Source organism: Mesitornis unicolor, unplaced genomic scaffold (genome assembly GCF_000695765.1).
Source record: "Mesitornis unicolor isolate BGI_N332 unplaced genomic scaffold, ASM69576v1 scaffold2054, whole genome shotgun sequence".
NCBI classification, from domain to species: Eukaryota; Metazoa; Chordata; class Aves; order Mesitornithiformes; family Mesitornithidae; genus Mesitornis; species Mesitornis unicolor.
In genome coordinates this window covers 54602-78459 of record NW_010179211.1, presented here as the reverse complement: position 1 = coordinate 78459, position 23858 = coordinate 54602, and the positions used below count along the sequence as shown (strand labels likewise).

The window sequence follows — 23858 nt, the reverse complement described above, 5'->3', positions numbered from 1 at the left end:
AGAGCATGCAAGACAAACTTCCATGGACTACAGACACTGAACAATATTTGTTCTGGAAACATTATGGGTTCCATGCTAGAATTGTTCACAGTACACTGTTATTTTATGGCTCATGAAAAGTATCCAAATACACTAGCTTCCACTCATAATGGAAATGAGAAATGTCCTCTTGCTTTTGAATCCGTAGAGGACATTTACGGTGATGTCTGACTCGAACAGTTGTATTCCAGTGGCCAGTATTCTGCTTTTCAGGAACTCACATCAGTGAAATTCTGAAAAATATGTTGCAATCAGTGGGGATCCTAAATGTATGCTCTGCAAGGAAAGAGATACATGATCATGAATATAATATTTCAACTATTACCTGCTGCTCAATAAGTAGCTTATAGCTTAAGCTGGTACTGCAAGATTAAATGCTGCATTAAGAACATGGGATATGCATACGAGTTCTCCTCATGGAATATTTGATTAACGTACAGGAGTTGTAAGGTAGACTTGTAGCCTTTTTTTGCTTGGAGTTACTGTAACTTAAGAGCTGCACTATGCACCATTCAGCTGTGTGTTACTGGCACAGTACTGATGAACTGGTTTAAAAAACCTTTGAAGTTTTATTCTTGCTGAGACTATTGAAACTCAAAGCAACTTCCCTGTACCCAAAAGGAAGCAACCGAATGGTATGTATTTAAACTGACAGAAGGGTGCCCTAGAATAAAAAGTACAGTTTTAGGCTTAGTTCTGAAAGCACAGGAACAGCTGAAAGAACAAACATTAACTGACTGACCTAAATGGGATGAGTTACCCCATTAGACTTGTTATTAATATGCTCAAATTTCTGCAAGAGTATGACCTTAATTATGAATATGTTTAGTTCTTTGCCCAAGCTTAGGCTTACAATGGAAGATGTCTGGGCCTGAACCTGGTGTTGCCACATGAATTTTGAAAGCACTGCTTTTAACTCTGGTGTTTCTAGCTAAGCTGAAATGAATTTGTGGATGCCATTATGTAAATGCATTTTTGTCAGAACAATGACATCTTCAGTAAATGAGCTCATGTGGTCTAATGTTCTTGTGGAGGCAGCAATGGAAAGAGTTGGAAGTGTTGCTCAGCCCTCAGAACAGGGAAAGCCTTCAGCTGGGAGGAGTGGTCATAGGAGGACTGCCTTCTTCCCAAGGCCACTACAGCAAGCCTTCACTTCCCAGAAACACAAAGAGAAAGAGAAAATAAAGATACATGGTTTAGGATATACTGGGAAGAATATGGGGGAAAAAAGCAAGAATTCTAAAAGTCTGAGGTTCTTAATTTTTTTAAGTCTTACAGAGGATGTTGACCAAGGTTGTCAGCAAGCGCGTGTGGTCATCTGCCCTATGCCAGAGTAGGGGATCCCCGTCCTTGTCCTGACCAGGCTGCCCTCAGGCTTTGCTTAGCTCATGCCATTCATGACTCAGTTGTGCACTTGCTCTTCTTTACTCGCTTTTCACTTGAGCTGGAGTTTAAAAAGGAAAATACAATCTTGGATAATTTTCTTAGCTCTATGCCTAGACTATTACTATTCTAACCTATCACTATAACCACCTTGCCGTCTCTGTAAAATAAGCTTTTCTAGAAATACAGAATTGGAGCAGATTGTTTAGCTGGCTGCTAGAGCAGATGAAGGCAGTAAGAGCTTTTTATCCCTTGGGTACATACAAAATAACAGTACAGATGAGAAGTTCTCAGGAGTTAGCCGTACAGGGGATTTAGTAATCTGCTCTGCCTCTGAGATTTTCTGTTGTCTTTCTTCAGCCTCGCAATGTTGCTGGTTTTCGAGGAACGGTCCGCTATGCTTCAGTGAATGCACACAAAAACCGAGTGAGTATTTTTGGGTTATAAGGAGTTAACTACGAAGTTATTTCTCCTCAGAAAGCTGTTTTCAGGAGCAGAGGAGTAAGAGGCATGAGTTCTGGTTTGTTACCTGCAGAAGTTAGTGTATCAGATGATATCAGTGTATCAGTTAGATGATATCTGTTAGTGTATCAGATGAATGCCAATTAGGTGGTCAAGGCTGTTGACTGCAAAATCAAAATTATGATTCGGTTATTGGATACTCCCTAGTTGGCAGCCTTAATAATTGTAATTATTACACTTTCAGACACTTTTTAAGGGGGGAAAAAAAACCCACAAACCACACTAAAGTGGACATCAGGTTAAGTGCCAGGCTGCTTGCTGCTAGTTTCTAGCAGAACTTGGCCGTGAATTACCAAGTGCCAGGACCCCAAATCCATTCTCCACTTGTAATTTTTAATATTAACCTCATGCCATCAGGTAAAGAGCCACCTAGTGAAAGCTAGGTTTATTTTTCCTTGAGAAAAGCCATTATTTACATTGTGTTTGGCCTGTTTCATTCTAAACACTTCCAAAAGTCTCATCCAAAATTCTTCTCAAAACTCTCGTTTGTCCTGTTTCAATAATGTTCCTGTGTGGACAGTAAACTGTAAGTCCTCTGGTTCTGCCACTAACTGCTTGCCAGATGGAAACCATCAGCTCTCCTGCTTTCCCTCCAGGTTTCTGGCCTTATTTGGGATCAGTCTGTGACATATGAGGACGTTTCAAGTTTTTTTAGGGAAATAAGTTATTGTCTGCAGAAGATGGAAAGTGTGATGTGGGGAGGGCAGTTGAATGCCATCATGAATTATCCTATTTCCTAAGAGACACTGAGAAACCTGAAGTGTAATTTTTGGAAGTGCTGAATAGTGCTAGCTGTAGCTGGCATCAGCTGAAGGTATATCTAGACACAAAAATCGCTGTACAATGCACACTATTCTGAGAAATCATGCTCTAGACAGTGGATGTTGAGCATCAAAAATTACTTTGTGTGCTTTGACAATTTCAGCCTTAATTCCCATGTTTCAATTTCACATTTCCTAGACCAGGAGGAGAGTGGTATGTGGAAATATAAATCTGTAAATTGTTGTGGTGCTTGATGATGCGTGTTTTGTGAAAGCCATGGAGTAAATGCTGTCTTGTGAAAAGAGTTAGAATTATAGTTAGCTTAAAAATAATAATAAAAATACTTTGTACACAGTTTTGGTTTTTTTACTCTTAATCTAGGTTATTCGGTATCCCATTAATAAATATTCCACTCCTTTATACTCAGTACAGAAGAGTCCTATGGAAAACCTCTGCCTTGTTATATAGATAAAAAGCTCTTTCCTAATATATTCACAAGAATGAAAACAAATTAGGTTATTCAGGTGACTGTATTGAGATTGCCAAGGTTTAATAAATGCTTGATTTTGCATTTTTAGTCTTTAATCTGGCTTCTTTAATCATTGAATGGGAAGTGTGACTTTTCTTCCTGCTTTTTAAAATGAGATAGCTCATCTGGAGAGCACACTTGGACTACTGAGCAGCATGGGTCTTTGTTCCTCAGTCTTCATCTCTCTTTTCTCCAGGAGATGGGTAGACATGATGACCTGTGGTCTCTCTTTTACATGTTGGTGGAGTTTGCCGTTGGTCAGCTTCCATGGCGAAAGATCAAAGACAAGGTAGGAAATCTAATGTCTGTGCTTAAGACAGGGTGCTACATTTTTATTATTGTGACTCTTATTATTCCTTCTGCAGCACAGTGCAACTTTTTGCTGCAGTAAAGCCAGAGCTTGCTTTTCATCAGATCTTGCTGCAGGATGCTAACCTGCTTTTGTGTGTTCTGACACACAGAGTGGAGCTGGTCTAATAGGGAGTAGCTAAGCATTTTCTTATGCATCTTCTTAATCATATTTGATCAAGCAACTTTGACTTTGTTCTTGCAAAGCAGACAACAAAAGTAGAGATGCTGAGCTGTCCTTTTGACTAATAAATGGAGACTTTAGAAAGGTGCGAGGATAATGTTTTGCTACGCCAAACAAGCCAAATGGGAATTGCAGCTGGAAAGCTAAACAGGATAAAGCTAACTGTTCATGTTGTCTTGGAAATGCTTTGTGCTAGAGAATAAAATCCCTGGAAAGAAATAGGTCGCCTGTGCAGAAGGCTGGTAGGGGACAGGTTCTGAAGAGTGTTTCCAACTCAGGGTTCCCCGTTGACCTTTGCCTGCAGGTATCAACATTTGCTTTGCTAGGGACACCAAACAGGAGAAGTGTGTAGACATGGTGCTGGGTCTAAGAAGAGGCCATGCTCCAAGAATGATAAGACTGTATGAATATGAAGCAATAGAAGAGATTCTTGGCTCTGAGATATTTTCTTTTTTTTTCCAGGAGCAGGTTGGCATGATAAAAGAAAAGTACGAACACCGAATGCTGCTAAAACACATGCCTTCAGAGTTTCACCTATTTTTGGATCATATCGCAAGCCTAGACTACTTCACCAAGCCAGACTATCAGGTAAGAGCCTTTCTTTGTTACCAGTTCAATGGATGACATTCTGAATTGGCATTTGGATTTTCTAGCCTGTCCATGCACATGTTCATATCTGGCCAAGGAATACCTTTCCTAAGACAAGGAGAAAAAGATTGGACTGTACAGTTGCTCAACATACCAAAAATTTTTTCTTCTCCTTCCACCACCATGTCCAAAATAATCCTGTACTCCAGACTAGAAAGCTCTTCCCAAGCAACAGAGTGTTTTTTGCTTTCATTTAAAACACAATAGTTTTGAGATACTCCAAATGTGATGGAACTTTGGCACAGCTTGCCAAAGTCTGCAAAGAGCCTATGCCAACAGCTCAACGGTGCACACCAACCTCTTTGTTGTCTCATATGGGCCTTTATTATTATATCTTTCTTTAATGTTTATCTTATCATTTTTCCCCCATTCACTGTTTGCCATCAGCATACATGTGATCAGTTACAGTAGCTCAACTAGCACAATGTAACTGAGGCAACTTGATTCTGTGTCCTCTTTTTACCACAGTGGTTTTCTCTGTATATTAAAGTCAGAGTGATGAAAGCAGCATTTTATTAGCAGATTGGTGCAATCTTATATGAGTGCCTGCTCCTATTGTTAGTGCATCAGATTAGTGGGAAGATGGTAGGAGGGTGTTCCAGCAAACTCTCTCCAACAATGCTTTTGTATTTGAAGCCATGTACGTGTTGCAGCATAGCAACCACAACTTAAAGAAAAAAAAAAAAGAAAAAAAGAAAAAAAAAAGAGAAAAAGAAAGACAAATACTTTCTGGATAGTACAGTGGAAAAATGTTGTTTGGCACCATGATGGAAGGGCTATAGAGGAATGGAAGTAAACTGAGGAGATATTGAGAGAGCTGGATTAGTTTAGCCTGGAGAAGAAAAGTCAAAGAGGGGATCTGATTGCTGTCTTACACTGTCTCAAGGACAGTTGTGGAGAAAATAGAGGCAGACTTTTTTCAGAAGCAGCAAGGGAAATCATGCCTAAGTCTAGGGGTGAGGGAGCAGGAATCAGAATTAGTATTCTTAAGTATGATACCTACAGGAGCTGTGGAATTTCCGTCCTTGGGGATTTCCAGAAGTTGACTGGATGAGGAACCTAATCTAAATTTGCAATTAGCCCTGGTTTCAGCAGATTAGAGATCTCCAAAGCTCCTTTTGAACCTACATCCTCCTATATTCTATTCCAGTTTAAAATAATTGCATTCTAATGGTCCTGAAAAGCCATTCTTGAGATAGAAATGGAAGGAGATGTTTCCAGACAGTTTTAGTGCAGTACAAATCACGAACAGCTCTTTCACAGCAGGAGATTTATCTGAAGCTGTGAATTGCCTCTTTGCCTTCAGTGTCTTGCAAGTACAGCTGTGGGAAGAAGCCTCCAAAAGGGAACTTGCCACAAAAGTCTGGCACCTGCAGCTTGCCACCAAACACTGATTCTTCTAGCTTGACTTGGCAACTTATTCCAGTCAGCAAATTCTCCAAACATCTCACCTTCAGGGATATCTTTATATTGATTTATCAGGATTTATTGCTGTGAAAGAGTAAAAAGTTTATCAGATGTCATCTGAATTTGTCACCAGTACCAGACCCTCAGGGAAATTAAGGAAATTGGGGAAATATGTCTACTAATATATAAAGTCATGGTTTATTTAAAAAATAGAATGGCAAGATTAGAAATAATGAAACAGAATTAAACATATATAAATACAATTTGAAGTAGATAACACTGAATGTTATCTACCTTGACGCTGCACAGTCTCTTAGAATATCTTTGTAGCCAGACTGGAAAGAGATGGTTTGAATATGCCTCTAATGCCCAGCCCTGCTTTGAGTAGGGGGTAGACTAGGTGATCGCCTGAGTTCCCTTGCAGCTTAAACATTGTTCTATCCCTCTGCATCTGGTGCACCTCCAGCCAAGGCTTTTACTGTGCTCCTTATCTGATATCCTGTGTAACTGAGGGTTCTCTTGTCATCTTCCTCCTGGCTCTGCCAAGTTAGTAATTCTTGGGCCCAGCAGAAGGAGGCTCAGAACAGGAGGCTTGCAGGAACTGTGGAAACTTTTCTAGTCCATAATAATGTTGTGTCTGCAGGCAGAGGATCCCTAGACAGGATTCAGTAACTTTTTGAATGACTGCTGGGTGCAGTGGTTGCTGTTGGGACTGTCCTGTGCAGTTTTCCACTCCACCTTCCCCCTTGTAAAGCTTTAACCTTTCATCAGAAGTATAAAGGGTTCAGAGAAAGCTGAGAAGGCTCAATAAGACCATGGAATATCTTGAGAATAATTGCAGCTGAGGACACTGCGAAAAAAGACCCTACAGGAAATACAACAGAGGTCTGTAAAATCCTGAATGGCCAGCAAAGTCAAATACAAGCATTACAGAAGAAGTTATAGCAGAAGGTTTTGACTGAGTGGGTCCTTGACGGCATAAAGGAATGCTAAAAATAAGACAGCTGAACTTCTAATTTGAGCATGTGGTTTCTTATTTGAGAGTGCTCCAGTATCAAAGGAATGGAAGGTGGCAGAAGCAGTATCAATTTTTAAATGGCTTCAGAAGATAGCAGTCCCTGACACTGACTTGTACATCACAAAGAATCAGAAACTTTGATAAACACTGGGATTAGTGGGCAGTTGAGTGAGAATGATCTAGTGAGCAGAAGTCAGTTTGCCTTTTATAAGGAAATCTGTCTACAAGTGTTCTTGGAAGGAGTGTTTGAAGATGTGGGGGTATTCATTTATAAAAGACATTTGACAGTAATCCTTGCCAAAGCAGCAGTTAGAAAGCAAATATAATCCTAAGAATAATTAGAGTAGTATTAGAGGGTAAACAGAAAATATCCTTATACTACCAGGTACATGTGAAGCATACTCTTAAATATTTCATGTAGTTCCATCTCTGCATCTCAAAAAGGATATTTTGAAATCAGAGAAGTTGCATGGAAGGGTAGCAAGGAGAGATTCACATCCAGATACGGAAAGACTAATCAGAATAGAACAGTACAATCTGAAAAAAGAGAGAGGACTGACCTGTATGTGACATCTTTAAAATCAAAGGCAGAATGGCAAGAAATGAATGGAGAATTATTCTTTTCTTCTTCTGATTTGAAAATGAGGAGCTGTCAAATGAAATTAGCAGGTGGCAGATTTGAATGAGCAAAGATATTTCACATATTTGCTGCATTCTTTGCTATGAGATAGGTGTAGTCCAAAAGCTTATGTATTCTGTAAGTAATTAGGCAAATTCGTGAGAAAACATACATCTAAGGTTACTAAATACCAGAAATGCATTTACTAAAAGCAAAACTGTGACCATTTAGTTACTCAGATTTGATTTTGAGCAAGACATTCTCCACCAGCAGCAGCAGCACAACTCCCATTTCCATCAGAGGTGAAAGGGACTGACGTGACATGAGGCTAACAAGCAGAAACGCAGTCCTGTTATCTTAAACTGCCACAACAGTAAAATCCCTTCCAAATCAAAGAAGCTGCTACCACTGCCATGTCATGTCCACTCTCTGGATGTTACCTGTTCCTTGGTCTGACGGACACTCAACTCTGGGAATTCTTTTAATCAAACACAGTGCCAATGCACGAGCGGAGCACCTAGGGATTCTAGGTCATTAAAAGGAGGAAGAAGATGGCTCAACTGAAAGCTGCAAATAGGTATTTTACTGCAGTTTGGTGGAAAGTAGTTGGAAATGTCAGGCTCTCCTGGCCTTCTGCTCATGCTGATAAACAGAACTGGAATATAAATGCAAACAAATAGGGGGTTTGTTCATGGTAATTTTTATTCATAAGTTAGTGCTAATTCTATGCCATAAGCCAAATGTACTCATCACCATATTCTCTCTCCTATAAACTTCAGGCTGAATTCTCTCAGTTCTACATTGTATAGCTCAATAATTTTATTAGAAATGCAGGACTTCACATACAGCTGTGTTAGCCTATAGCATCCAGTTTCCCTTTGAAAGCAGAACATCACATTTCTCTGGATAATGCATTGATGCATGGAGGACTGTAGCCAGTAGTTTCATTCGCTTCTAAATAGAAAGCAACAAGCATAAACTGTGCCAGCATGGGCATTTGTACCTACCGTCTTATAAAGAATCCTCTAGCTCTGATCATCCCTTTTACAGTTTTATTTTCTTCAATAGCTAAGTGTGGCAGGCCACATTGTGCACAAGCATATTATAGGGCTCCTGACCACACTGTATTTGAGCCAGACACTGCAATGAGTCTGCATCCTAGAGTTGTGTTTTCCTATACTGTTTATGTCTTCTGGCAGCCCTTGAACTCTACATATCAAATGTACTATTCTGTATATGTCTAATGTATAGGAAAACTGAGCTGAAGTTAAGACTTTAGAGTTAGAGTAACAAGCCAACTGCAAGATTTCATCAAGTCAGTGTCAAAACGCTGCGTGCACTTTTGTATATTTAAAGAAATTTTGGTTACCAAGCCAAAACCAGCCTGAGAAACAGCTGATACCGTTTTATGACATTTTCTCTCATTTCTTGATACCTTTCATAGGTAAGATGGATATTATAAGATGCTCTTGGTGCTCATGTTCTTACTTCATATTTTTTGTGAGAGCCACCCTCAGCTACTTAACATAAATTGTCTTTGTAAATTTATTCCAGCTAATCATGTCCGTTTTCGAGAACAGCATGAAAGAAAGAGGCATCACTGAAAATGAAGCTTTTGACTGGGAGAAGGCTGGTACAGATATCCTGTTGTCCACTAGCACCTCTACTCCACCACAGCAAAACACCAGGCAAACAGCAGCCATGTTCGGGTGAGTATTGCTGTTACACCGGTCAGGCTATGGACATCTTCAATAACAAGCTCAGTAAGAAGTTCATTTTTGAAAGATTTCAAGGCCATTATGACCCTGGGAAGTTGGAGCTGCATGGGAGCCAGCACTTGATTTGACTTTATATGTATTAACATATATCTAAGGTGGTGGAACCTGGTTTCAGACCCTTGCTGTCCTGAAAACACATTTTCTACTGATGAGAATGTGGAGATGAGTGTGTGGATTGGAGTCACATTAATGGATGTCTGGAGGCCTTTGACCAGGATTGATGGAGCCCATATGCTTGTATATTTTGCATATTATATGACACACATGACTGGAGCTGCTGTGAGAGCACCTGCTGTGAGGCAGTTGTTGCCTTGCTGTGGGGTGGGTTTGTGGTTGATAGTGAGCTGAACACTGCAGAGTGCAGGCACTGGTCACACCTCGAATGCTTCACCTCCAGTGTTTCATATGCTGGTGCAAAGGTTCACAAAGCTTGGTGCTCAGAAGTGGAACTGAGTCCAAACAAAAGTTGATAAGGCTTAGTTCACTGGTCTATCTTGGTGCTTTTAAGGGGGCTGACATCAAAGGATAACAATAATCTTTAGTAATATTATAACAAATAAAAGCTATAAGGCTTTTAGGCCTCATGTGCTCATGCAAAGAGGGAAAGTTTCTTCTAAGCTAAATATTATGTAATGGCCCCTTCTGAAGAAGTTGCAGCCTGTGTATCAAGGATCCCAAGATGCTTTTACTGATCCATTCCACTGTCTTTGTGACTATGTGTTGGGTGGAATCTTCCTGTTCTGCTTCAGTTGTCATATCTGGGTTAATGCTGGACTGTGTTTTCTCAACCTGGTAATACCCTGAAAGGTGCCAAGGAGTTTCTGTGGGGCAGTGTGATATAATTTAACCTTTATTCTTGTCTCTTTCATAGGGTGGTTAATGTCACTCCAGTACCTGGGGACTTGCTCCGTGAGAACACTGAGGATGTCCTACAGGGTGAACATCTGAGTGATCAAGAGAATGCTCCTCCCATCCTGTCAGGCCGGCCAGCAGAAGGTCTTGGTCAGACTCCAAACACTCCTTTCAACGAGGCTGAAGTTTGGGAAGAGACAGATGTGAATCGCAACAAACTCAGGATCAGCATCAGCAAAGTAAAGAACATTTATTTATCTCTGTGACTGTTGGATTTAGGGCAATGGAATCACAGACTGCTAGGAGCTGCGCAGATCCACTGATGGATCCTACGTAGCATCCTACGTAGTGCAGCCTAAAAGGCACTGTGGAATTTCCCTGTGGAAATGGAAAATTACAAACAATTTTTTTCACAGATTAACTTGGGATTATTTGGTTCTTTATGAAAATGACATTTTGGGGGCCAATAGTGCTAGAATGAATAAATTTAATCAGAGATGTTTTCATAAGTCATATTTTTCTACATCTTGAATCATCACTGATTTTTCTCTTCTAGTTTTTTAACTTTCTAAGGGTAGGACAATCTATAAAGAGTCTCTAATTATGGTTTCACTCCTGCAAGAAGTGAAACTGTCACTTAACATTCTCATATTTCTGCACTCCAAGATCACATTAGAGATTTTTAGCTTGCATGAAGTGTATACTTTAGTTGGTTTTCCACATAATCCGTCAGCTGTTTCTCAGTCCTTTCTTGTAAATGTTACCTAATTTCTTGGAGGCATCCCTATTGAATCATGATTCCATAGTAAATGTTAAGTGTGAGAATCTACCAGTTAGATTATTTATTAGATCAACTTACATCTTGTAAGTAAATTAGTATTTGTTGTGTTAATCTCAATTCTTATTTAAAAATCAGAATGTCACATGTCATGACATCAGATACACACAGAATCTGTTAGCAGAGAAACCTTCATCAAATAGACTTAAAATATTATCGGGGCATATCAGAGTCACTTCACAAACCTGTCTTTAATGGACCTTTGTGGACCAGTAGGTTAAATCTACCACTATTCTGGGTCTGACCAGTATTCGCTTCAGTCTCTAGTGGCACAAAGTTAGTCCTTCTTTCAGCCCTGTAAATATCTCCACTATCCTTAGTCTTATTAGAGAACATTATTCATGGGCAAGAAATAATCTAATTTAACTTACTTAAAATTCTTCAATGCAAATAATTTGGATCAATGTGTTATTTGTATGGAACATTACCAGTGGTATTCCCCAATACTGAGAATTATAAACCAAGCTCAGATCACTTCTTCATCTCTCACTGGTAAATTGTGTGCATTCCCAAAAGTTCTCATTTGAAGGCACACGAAATAAGAAAAGCCTGTTAGATTTGGATAGTTCTGTTTCCACAACATACAGAAAAGAAGAGTATTACAGAAAAGTCTTGGTAGCTCCTATGTGGTTTTCTGTTCCTTTGAACCACCAGGTGCTCTTCAGTCAGACTGAGTTGTAAATACCCTTTCTGCTTGTTAGTTTTACGTCTTGTCTTAGGTACCCAGTGCTGCCATTCACAACAGCAGCTTAGAGGGAGGAGGGATTTCTACAAAATCCTCAGCATGACCAGGTGACTCTCCTGCCAAGGGTTACACTATCTCTTGTCATTTTGCTGGCAAAGGAGCTTAGGGAGTGAGCCAGCTTGGCAATGAGCACTTCAGTTCTGACAAGCTCTGTAGCTACACAGCGGTCTATGAAATAGAGCCTAAGGCATCATATTCTCCAAAGCTAAAGAAGTCTGTCCTTTCTCTCTGTGAGGATTGTTATCTTCAGTCTGACTCTTGCCTGTCCTTTCGCACTCCTAGGCTTGTTATCTTTAGCCTGACTGTTCTCTGAGAGAGAATCAATTTTTATTTAAGTCACAGCCACCACTTGGAGAAAACAAGGAGGCTGCAGATCTGATATGTGAGGGCACAGCTTCCCCTCTGCTTGTAATCTCAGGCATCCCTTGTGTCTTTCAGAACTGCAAGGGCAGCTGCTGTGTAAAACACCCTTCTGCTTTTCACAGTTTCACCATCCTTCATCTTCCAGTCTTGTAGCACTAGAAGTAACTCTGGCTCTCCCTGTCTTGCTCTTTGAATTTAGCTGATGAGTAGATCACTCAGAAGTCCCACTTCTCCCATTTCTCTGCTAAGGATGGTTTCCTTGCTTACTGTCACTGACCTTTCTAAGTCCTCCTTCTGGTTTTCCTTTCTCCACTGGATCAAAGTTCTCATGCTGTGTCTTTTTCAGAAGCCTCTTCCTTCTCTCCCACACCCTCCCCCAATTCTCTGCTCTTGCATCTTGCCAAGTTGCCTCTTACCCTACAGCTAAATCAGCACTTCACTCCTTCCACAAACACATTTGACCTTCCTTTGTCACTAACCTTCTCCTGGTCTGAATGGATTACAGATTAAATCATTATCACCTATTCTGCTTCTCCTCCACTCTCTCAAACTGCAAAGGCTCCTTAGTTATGCATTCCAAACCCAGCCTGGATGGTTTAGATCTGCTAATTTATGGACACTGACTGACTTGCTGCATACACAGTATATGCAAAAAGGCAACTGTCTTGATCAGCAGTGTTTTACTGAGAAGCCTGCTTACATTCAGAGCCTCTGGCATTAATAGAGGGCAAGTGAATGTAGGGCACGATGCAGAGAAGGGTAAACACGTTCCATACTAGGAACTTGCACTGGCACCTCAATGCACATCCACACACAGAAGCAGTGTGCAGCAGCTGATGTTGCATGGCTGGAAGTACAACAGGGTTGAATGCAAATCCTAGACTGCTGCTGTAGCACTTGGACCATTCCGCCTCTATGCTTTTGCCTAAGCAGGTCTTCTCTTTCAAGGGGAAGCAGCACAGTGGAAGGCAGAAGGCGGCTGTGTTACAGTCACCTACTTTTGCTCCTTTGTCTGCTGCTAAATTAAAAAATAATCAAGTTCGCTAAGTCGATATGAAAACAAAATATGCACTGGTAGAGTATGAACACTCAATGCTTAAGGGTGTTCACAAGTGTGTTTAGGTCCCTGCATGATCTTGGGTCTGTGGAAAGCTTTTACAGATTTTGTGGTTGAGTATATGTCCTGGAGGACTTAGTTTAGAGGACCAAGACTGAAAAAAACCCAACAAACTAAACCCAAAAAAAACCAACCAACCAGAAAAAAAACAACAAAAAACCCCAACATAAAAAGCCTACCAGAAAACCCAACAAACCACCCTGGGAATTAGGAGATGGCTTAGTGATATCTTCATCAGAGGTGAAAGTATGTACATTGCAATATAATGCATGGACCCTGCATAGACGAATATTGACAAATAAGGGCTCTTAGACATCTTGGATAAACAGTTAGGGTTTGTGTATGCAGTAGGTTAGCCCATGATAGCTCCTTTGGATCAACAATTCAGGGTAATTGAAGTGCAAAGGCCACCTTGTAAAGATGGTTAAAGATTTTAATTTATTTAAAATCCATACCTTGTTTTAATAGTAGATAATTGCCAGAGCATATGGGCCCTTGCGTTCCTCCAGACATTGCTTGTGAGGTTGTGAAAATGCAGCTGAAGCTGTATCCTGGAAGAAAGCACAGAGCCACAGTGAGGGATGAGAAATCAATGTCTTTGTCAAACTTTGATGTTCTCTGTGTTCACCCCCTACAGACTCAGTGCATGGTGGAAGAGGAGCAGAGAAATGGTGTCTGCCCCAGTTCCCCTGTCCGAGTGCCTCCGGAGTCCCCTACCGCACAAGTGCGCTCCCTAAGATACCGCCGTGTCAACAGCCCTGAGTCAGAACGCCTCTCCACTGCTGATGGCAAAGCAGATCTACATGAAAGAAGGTTTGCTCACCCTCTGTAGCCTCCTACTGCTTTTAGCATAGTCTTGAGGGCTGACTGTTGAGACCATCCTAATCACTGATCAGCAGGCACTGCAAGTTCATTTCTGGGTGGAGATGTTCGTGGGCTTTATGATCTTTCTGATGAGACGCTTATGTCTGTTAATTAGGAGAGTTAGTGGCAATGATTCTCATCCTGTCCCTGGAATGGGAAGAACTCCACAGACGGAAGGAGGGACATTAGTGAGAGGGAAGGCAAAGCATCAGATCAGAGATAATGTAAGCAGTCACAAAGCTTTTGGCTAGCCTGAGGTGGGAAGGAAGAACAGATCTTGTTAGGATACATACTGGAATGCATGTATTCTAGGAGCTAGCTGGCAGATCCTCATCTGTCATGTTTCATTATTCCATTATTTTTTATTATTAATAACAGTATTCATTTCTCAGCATACAGCATTGCAGTAGTTTGCATGTGAAAAGTACACATTACACCCTAATTTGGAGGGTAATAGGAATACCTTCTCTCAGATCCACATAAACAAAAAAACCCCCAAATATAATGAAAAGAAGGTTTTTGAAGTATTGTGTGCTGGAGAACATGTTACAAGACATAAGCCCTTGGTGCTAGTAACACCCTTCACATCCTTTATTACTGTCTTCCTCTTCCCATTGAAAGTCAGGGCATGGACTGTGATTGCAGGACATACTGGTGAAATGGACCCTCTGAAAGAGGTAGGGGAGGGACAGGCCTTCTCCTCAGAGAAAATCTGGCAGAATTCAGCCAAAAGGAACAGTCACAAGGAGATGGTACCTGAAAATTAAGGAGGATCAAAAAGAACTAGAGAGAGGATAAGCCCCTATCACTACCCTCAGCTTGTTTTATTCTGAATGGCTGGAGGAAGCTGTAATGTTTCTCTGTGGTTCAGGAAATACTGTTTGTGTTGCTGTTAATAATTTAGGGTTTGAATAACAAATCATGGGTCTTGCTACCTCTTCTTTTTATTGCTCAGAAGAAAGGCTCTTTAAAATAAGAAGGGAAAAAAATTATTAGTAACAGTCAGCAAGACTAGTCCAGTATATTCACTGAATATAACTCCTTCCTTTATTTCTCCCACGCTTCCTTGTCTACTTAGCATCATGCTAACTTAATATAGAAAATGTATATTATCCAAAACACATTCCTTTCTCCTGCCTTCTTCCTTCAGCTCCTGTTTTTAAAATCAAGATCTGTTTTTCATCTTCCAAGTAGCCTGCACCAAGTATAATGCAAATACAATCCCACTGTGCCACACAGTCTTCTTTTTATTCTGTTTTTATCTTTTCACAACACACACCTGACTTCCAGCACTGGGAAATTCTTCTGGCTTTCTGGAGTAAATTCTTCCACTCCAGAAGACATTGGCTAAATCCAGTTTCTTCTATTTTTTTAGCAACAGCTCTTTAAAATCCAGTTCTTCTTTATACACACACACACTATACGCCATTTTTCATTCTTACTTTGCATACTTAGTGTTCCCTATTCACAATAAATATTTTTAAGTTTTCAACAAATACAGCCTTGCTTCTTTCAGATCCATCAGATGGTTTTTGCTGAGATCTTTGCTTTTGCTCACAACTTTCTCTACAGCAACCTTTGGTTCACCTCCTTCTCAAATTCCCCTTTCTTCATCAAAAATTTTTCTTTTTGTTTTGTAATTCTTTCCATCTCAGCTCTGACCTTCCACTGTGTTAAAGATACCCACTTTTGCTTAGCAACTCTCACTCAGTGGTCAGTCACTTCTCTGTTTTCCCCTCATGTTTTCTCACACATGGAAGGCTTTTCCCTGAAGAGTATGCAACTCTCCTGTATGGTCCTTGTTGAAATCCTTTTGTAAAACACACTGTCTTTTTCTAGGCAGCAGACATTCTGGTTTTGTGCAGTGAGCTACTAGCCTCTGTGATAGACAGAGAAGCAAAGCCAGCAGCAGGTGCAGGCCGAAGCAGAGGCATGGATCATAACACTGTAGAGCAGAAAGACAGAAGTACCACTGGCTTTTCCAGCTGAGGTGCTGCCAGGGCCATTGGGGCATAGGGAGCTTCCAGGACCTCTGTGAAAGGAATTTCTCATGGCTGCAGAAGATGATGCTATTTAGACCATGAACCTCTGAACATTGTACTACCCTTTGTAAAAGGATACTTGCCATATTTCCTTCCTGATCCTACAAAGTATTTTGGGGTCACCTATGCACAATGGGATCAAAGATTCTTGCTGTCTTCAAAGAACTTTTGTGACCACCTTAGAGGCCTCAGTGGCCATCATACAGATAGCACAGTGCAGCTGAAGAGGTTATAGGACCCCAGCAGAGACACTGTTAAGCCAGACAGTAGGGGTGTTTGGTTTGGGGTTGTTTTCACAAAGCAGTAGAACTTATCAAAGGAGAAGGAGTATATTGATATTGTTGGGGGAAAATGGTTATCCTGTTATCTACAAGGAAGAGAGATGCTGAATTGGCTGTCATGCTAAAGCACTTCAGGGGGAACATCGTTATGCCATTGTAAGTTCTAAAGAAATATTTTTGTTTAAGCCTGTCTTTCTGAAGCGTACCAAGAAATTAGTGAAAAAGAGTGTAGTTTTTCTCTCATCTCTTATGATCTCTACCTTTAACCACAAACCTGGATTATTTTTAATGGCTTCATGTTCTGTCTTTAGATCTCGAATGGATTTACCTGGCTCTCCGTCACGGCTTGTGTGCTCCTCCCAGCCAGCCCAGATGCTGTCCATTGATACTGGCCAGGCTGACCGGCAGGCAAGTGGTAGGATGGATGTATCTGCTTCAGTGGAACATGAAGCCCTCAGCAATGCTTTCCGCTCAGTGCCACTCGCAGAGGAGGAGGACTTTGATAGCAAGGAGTGGGTTATCATTGATAAGGAGACAGAGCTGAAGGACTTTCACCCAGGTGCTGAGCCAAGCACCTCTGGAACAACGGATGAGGAGCCTGAGGAACTAAGACCTATTGAAGACGGCGAGGAGAGAAGGCGTTTGGGGGCAGATGCTGCAGTCAGGCCGAAGACGCATGATGGGCGAAGTCGGGGTATGCAGCCTGTGACTGAGGAGGACAGTTCCCACAGACATGAAGGACCTTCTCAAACAGTATCTGACAGTAAACATGAACAGCAGACAGGAAGTCCAGCCCACTCCCCCCTACATTCAGCACCAGCTATCCGACAAAGGAGACGAGAATCCGAACCTACTGGTCCTCAGAGACAGGTAAGAGCCCTGGCTCTGTATCTTTTTGCCTAGCATAGCATCATCTTAGGAAACCTCAGCTGTGCTGGAGAAGTCTGTGAATCCAAGCATGGATGCTCTTGTGAAACTTTCTGACAGTGCTTGCAAATGTTGTGAACACCTTAGGAGTGCTCCCAATAGATAGTAATGTTGTCCCCTACTAAGGACACACTGTTATCAAGGTTTTTCAGCTGTCTTGGCACAGGGACAAGAAGAGAGCACAGTTCTGCTTGTGAGTATCTTTGATCAATTCTCTTACTGCTCTCCCATGGTATTTTGTTAATAACTGCTTAGTTGCATAGAGGTGTCACTAGCAAATCTTCTTTACTTAGTTTCTGAGCAGCAAATGCAGTGTATGGCAAGAGAATGCCCTCTAATCTAATCAGACATCAACACTGGGCAGGCCTGCAGCAATGCAAAACACAAATTAAATCCCTGAAATTAAACTTTCTTCTAAATACCTAACAAAAAGCTCAAAGTAACCAGCACACACATGCCGTTGACCTTACTTCAGTGACTGGCATTGTTGTTACCAGGTATTTACTCACAGAAATGTTCTTTACCTACTGTGTTTTTACCAGATAGTTGTAGAGGGCTTTTTCCTTTCAGTTTTGCTTTTTTTTCTGTGGACTTCTGAGGACACAAAGAAGTTCAGTTTTTAATAGGAGGTAATTTATTAGATTACCCAGAAAAACATGAAATACTGTTAGGCTCAGAGTTCCTCTGTCATATCCAATCTTCATTTCTCAGACATTCAGAAGAAGGCTGTCGCAGAGTGTTCACTGCAAGAGACAATAAAGTTGTTCTCCTGAGGGCTTTTTGTATTCATTCTTTGTTAATGAAGATCTCTCATGCACGTGGGATCCATCAGTGCAGCAAAGAGCAGGCGAGTCCAGTGATACCCTCCTATGGCAGGTGCTTGAGCAGTCTGCTTGTTCCCCTCTGGAAGATGGTAACGCCATCTCCCATTCCCTCTTGAGCTTATTCTCTGAGAGAGTTTTCACTGGACTGGAGCGTGTTAAAAGAATATTCTTCCTTTCAGGCCTTGCCCAGATTTTTCTCTTCTCTGGATCCTGGAAAGGCATAAGAAGAAATGAGCTGTTAGTTTTGGCAGCAAAACATGAATTAAACAAGAAGCTATATAAAAAGAATCAAACTAAATCCTTGTCTACCAGGCAAGGTGTTCCTTGTTAAGGTGTACAAGGCTGCAGCATTTACAGGAAGGAACAAATACTGACAGCAGACACTAGTGGGTCTGTCCTGCTGAGCATGGCATAGCAGCAGTATGTGCTTCTCATGGAGACTGTGTCCAGTTGCAAGGTTCCAGGGTGGAGGTGTTTGCTGGCTAAAACCAGTATGTTAAATGCCCCAGATATCTAGAGATTGTGTAGGCAAGATGAGTGGAGTTGGAAGGGTCTGTGTCTGAAATTGCTGTCTGTACACTGGTCAGTGCAAGATGTACAAAGTCTGCAAGATGCGATGAACATGGCAAGAGTCAGCTAGTAAGAACCGTCTGTAAGAACCAGCAGGGATGCTTCACTGGCGTATTTAGCATAGCTGAAGAAGGCTGGAGTTGCCTTCTTGGCCATAACAAGTAAAACTGCTATGTGAAATGACTGGGGGAGTTGAGTATGATGCAGTATGGCTGCTGCTTGTCACTGCACAGTAATACTTAAAAAGCAGGCAAAAAACGGTAAATTCATTTCCCATCACTAAACAAATAAAATGAGATTCTGGATGATCGCTGCTAATATATTTTCCATTTGCTGTCACAAAACCAACTGCCAGCTCTGTAAGGAAAAATGACTTGGTGCCTAGAGGAAAGCAGAAGCCTGTTCTCCTTAAGTGCAGCAGAGGTGGAGGGACAGTTGGTTGGAATGCTAATAAGAAGTTGACTAAGGACTTAAATAATGAAAATACTGAAGGCCTCACTAGCAGTGACAGATGTTTCCTGTAGCGCAGGCTTGATCTCTGAATGAAACTGTGATTAGATAGCGTGTGTGAGTAAATCTTCCTTATCTTTGAATACAAACTAAACCTTTAAGATAGGTAAAAATGTTCCAAAATGCAGAGCTACTGTGAGTAAGGCCATGGGCCTTGTACCAATTTGGGACTTCATTCTGGTCTCTCCTAAACTGGTGATCATCCATTGGTGTCAGCAGAGTACTAACTGAGAGCAAATGGGTAATCCCTGCTCTAATGCTTTCTTCTGTTCCTCCATTCTCTGGCTTCAGTATATAATCCATTACTTGTTACTGACAAAAAGACAGGGACCTCTGGATTACCACAGAATCACAGCAGGGTTGCGGTTGGAAGGGACCTCTGGAGATCATCTGGTCCCACCCTTTGTTCCAAGATGGATCAACTACAGCAGGTTGCTCAGGACAGTGTCCAGTCAGAATATCTCTGTGGATGAACAGAATGAAGAGGGTGAGGAGAAGACAAGGCTCCAAGAAGACCTTAGAGCAGCCTTCCAGTACCTGAAGGGGGCCTACAAAGAAAGCTGCAGATGAACAAGGGCATATAGTGATAGGACAAGGGGTAATGGCTTTAAACTGAAAGAGGGCAGATTTAGATTAGATAAAAGGAAGAAAATCTTCACTATGAGGGTGGTAAAGCATTGGAAAGGTTGCCCAGAGAAGCTGTGGATGTCCCCTCTCCAGAAATGTTCAAGGCCAGGTTGGATGGGGCTTTGAGCAACCTGGTCTGGTGGGAGGTGTTCCTACCCGTGCAGGGGGGTTGGACTGGATGATCTTTAAGGTCCCTTCTAACCCAAACCATTCTGTGATTCTATGAGACTCCAGAACCTCTCTGGACAAACTGTTCCAGTGTTCAATCACCTTATGGTAAAAAATATTTTCTTATGTTTAAATGGAATTTCCTGTATTTCAATTTCGCTCAATTTCTTCTTGTCCTTTCACTGGGCACCACAAAGAAGAGTCTGGATCAATCTTTTTTTTCCCATCAGGTATTTTTAAATGTTGAGAAGATTCCCCCCTCCCCCAAGCCGCCTCTTCTCCAGACTAAACAGTCCCAGCTCCTTCAGCCTTTCCTCAAATGAGAGGTGCTGCAGTCCCTTCATCATCTCTGTGACCTTTCACTGGACTCTCTCCAGTATGTCCATGTCTCTGTTGTACTGGGCAGCCCAGAAATGAACACAGCACTCCAGGTGTGGCTTCACCAGTGCTGAGGGGAAGGACCACCTCGCAATGCTTTGAGCCCAGTAGCTCAGCCAGTTTCCAGTCCAACTCACTGTCTACTTATCTAGACCATATTTCATCATTTTGTCTGTGAGGATGTTATGGAAGACAGTGACAGAATCCTTACTGAAGTCAAGATAAACAACCTCCCGCCCTGTCATCTCATCACAGAAAGCTATCAGGTTCATCATTCATTATTTGCCCTTCATATATCCATGCTGACCGCTCTCAGTCACTTTCCTCTTCGTATGTTTGGAAATGGCTCCCAGAAGGATTTACTCCATGCTCTTTCCAGGGCCTTTAGAGCTCAGATGTTGGTTCAAATGTATGAAGCTGTTGGAAGAAAGATGGTGCAAGTGTGAGGAATGGCAGTGTCCTCATGAAACTGTGTGGGTGTAAGAGGGAGCACTGTATGAACAGATGCTGCTGTGGGGAACATCAAATACAGAAGAGGCTCTGAATAGCCTGGGGGAATTTCTGACCCAAATATTCTCACACATTAGACATCTTCCAGTTTCAGCTGGCAAGAAGACAGTTGCAGTGGAGCATAGACCTCATGGGAAGCCCTGGTACAGAGGGAGAACAGGTCTGGCATTAAACTGTGTCCTGTTCAAGCCGTTCTGTCTGTGCACTGCTCAGCACAGCACTGAGAACTCAGCAGATTTGTTAACAGAGCTCTTAGAGTTTATGTTAATGTATGCATTTCAGGAACGGACTAATAAATCTCTGCTGACTTTTATTCTCTGATGTGCCAGTAAAGCTCTAGAAATAGCTAAAAATGAGTGGAAAAAAAGACTGAACCTGCACTCCTGTTTACATATGAATCCTGACATAAGATTGCTGTTATTGTTGGAAACCATCTATATCCACACCTAGCAATATAATTTTAAAATCTGTCAGGTTCTTTAGTATGCTAAGTAAATCCAGTGACACTTGACAGAGATGGCAGATTACTGGTGCTATAGTCGTGAGGTGCCCTGATACCCTTGGGAGCAGCACAGCTGGTCAGGGGAGGACCACTTCAGAGACCCTAGGACACTGTTCTCTTCCTCCAGTGATTTCCGTTGGTGGTGATTATTCCTCGGAAAGGGGCACAGAGACACAGGAGAGGGCTGCCTCACAGCAAGAACAGGGCTTTAGCTCTTTGAGTGATCTGTACTGCCTCTTTGGTTCATGTGATGTAGAGCAGGTAGAAGCAAAACACAGCAGACTCTCAGGATTATAACCCTGGGCCGAAGAGGTAGGCTGGGGGAAGGAGGTGGCAGGGAAAATGAGATAAGACAAGGTGCGTCTTTGTTTCCTTTCCCTTCTATAGCATTGTCTGTGGCCTGCTCTGAGGAGACCTGAGGGACAATTTCTCAGTGATGAGACATGGGCATTTGCAGAAGAGGGGCAGACCCTCATTGCCCCTCACTCAGTGTAATCCCCATTGAGTCACACTCAGTGCCTGTTGTAGATGATGCAATTCTTTGACATTCGGCTCCTCTGACTTAGCTCCACATAAGAGCTTGCCAGCTGGTGGAGAAGGATGTGTGTAGAGTTGGCCTCTGTCGCTTATTCTCTTTAGACTCAGGATCCCTGTTCATCCATCCATGTGTTAGGAATAATGGATCAGCAAAAGGGTGATACTATAAGAGAAGTAATGCTTTCATAGGCTCATTATATATATACAGGTCATAACGAGCAAAACATTAAGCTCAATAGAAATTCCTAATTATATTTTATATTCTTTAAAATATATTGACCTCTATCAATATAACTTTTTTTCCTGGGACTTCACATGAGAGGTGTCATACTGTTCCTGTCCAAACAGAGCAGGATAGGCCTGACGGAAGGCCTTGGTCCAGCCTGATTGCTGCCAAGGACAAAGGGATAAAATGGGGCAGCACCTCCAACATTGACTGTGTAATTTAAGCATTAGAGCATCATCAGTGAAGAAAAGTGGTGTATCTGTAACCTGATCTTCAGCCAGGAGCCACCAATACCGAAGTGCACTTGCTGGTGGGGTGTTGCAATTTGACTCTTCATTGCCTGGCCAAGGTCCTTGGTCCTGTGCTGTAAAGGGAGTTCCACCTGGGTAGCTGGAGAGATCTTTTTTGATCTGAGAAGTCTTTGCCATACATTTGAAATCATACAATATGCTGAACCCAAACATGGATCAAAAAGTAATAAGAAGAATTCCGCTATACTTAGTTGTTTCTGCACCATCTATGCAAGGAAGAGATTGTTGTCTTTATAAGAAATTAAAGCTGCTGTCTAGAATTTCTCTGTCTCTCTCAGACACTGTATGACAGCACTACATTATTATCTGAGAGTCTGATCTATGCGGTGACATGCAGTACATTTAGGACTGTGAATAATTGCTTTTCTCATTTAATGCCCACCACAAGCTGAGTAGTTCTCAGACACTTATGAAGATAAGATACCTGCCTCAAAGCACTTCAAAGATATTGAAGGTGACAGAAGAGAGATGAGACTGGATGAAATTCAGCTCTCTTTCTCATATCAGATGCAAGGGCAACATCTGTAGTAAGCTAAGGAGAGTGGTGTTGGCTTAAGAAAATACAATATTGCCTTTTCACATTTCCCAATTACATTTTGAAACCTGCAGAGACTTCCTAAAAAGAAATGCAGCATAGGGAAGGGAGTGGATTTGAAAGGAAAAATATAATTTCAGGAAAAGTGGTCAGTTTTTTGAAATTGAGGTTGCTGACGCCTGTGAAAGCACTAGTTTCATAGCAGAGGTATAAAGGGGAGGAAAGGCTTAGCATTTTCAGGGTGAAGAATCTGAAGTCATTCCTGTAATGCATCTTTCTTCCATTCAGTACATAAAGGGAAGGTAGGGTCTGCGATCTCATCCTGGCACAAGCTGATCCTCTGTGAGTATGCTTTTCTCCCACTCCTGGCCATCCCAGGATCACAGAAGCAGAAAAGGGACCTAAGAGTGCATCTTCTCCTCATGTCCTCCTGTGGCTCTGTGTTTTGAATTACTCACTGCAAAGAGAATTATACGCTGCCTGCCTTTCCAGCTGCTGCCTGTCCTCTGCTTACCAAAACTGGAAGCATTAACACTCCCCCTGCAGGTACTCAATATAAAAGTGTATCCGGAGGCTGGCAGTGTGTGAGAAAAGGAAAGTCCACTAACAGCCCCCAAAGGTGCCTTTGCAGATCCCAATAAGACTCATTAAAAGAGCCCCCGAGAATCCCTCGCTTTTAAATACACAACCATTTTAGCACCAGGTATTTCACCTTTTCTCATACACATGGTTTTCAAGTGTGTTCAGAGTTTGACTGTTACCTATATGCAAGAGGTGTGAATAGCCTAATGGCATGTCACGATGAGTGGTGCCAGAGGAACAGAGAGGTGAGGCGTGTGGCCTGAAGAGCCAGAGGAGGGGACTGATGTAGCAGAGCCTGGCACTGCTGGTGTC

At 41.8% G+C, this 23858-nt stretch overlaps 1 protein-coding gene across 1 annotated transcript in view; it reads left to right on the top strand.

Annotated features, from left to right (window-relative positions):
- Positions 1-23858, top strand: part of TTBK1 (tau tubulin kinase 1) — an 87783-nt gene that overhangs the window by 42909 nt on the left and 21016 nt on the right. Inside the window, exons 7-13 of the mRNA XM_010182674.1 lie at positions 1783-1848; positions 3432-3524; positions 4230-4355; positions 9014-9168; positions 10109-10328; positions 13790-13965; positions 16651-17209. Of these exons, the coding sequence (XP_010180976.1) occupies positions 1783-1848; positions 3432-3524; positions 4230-4355; positions 9014-9168; positions 10109-10328; positions 13790-13965; positions 16651-17209 (1395 nt within the window). The remainder of the gene's footprint in view (positions 1-1782; positions 1849-3431; positions 3525-4229; positions 4356-9013; positions 9169-10108; positions 10329-13789; positions 13966-16650; positions 17210-23858) is intronic.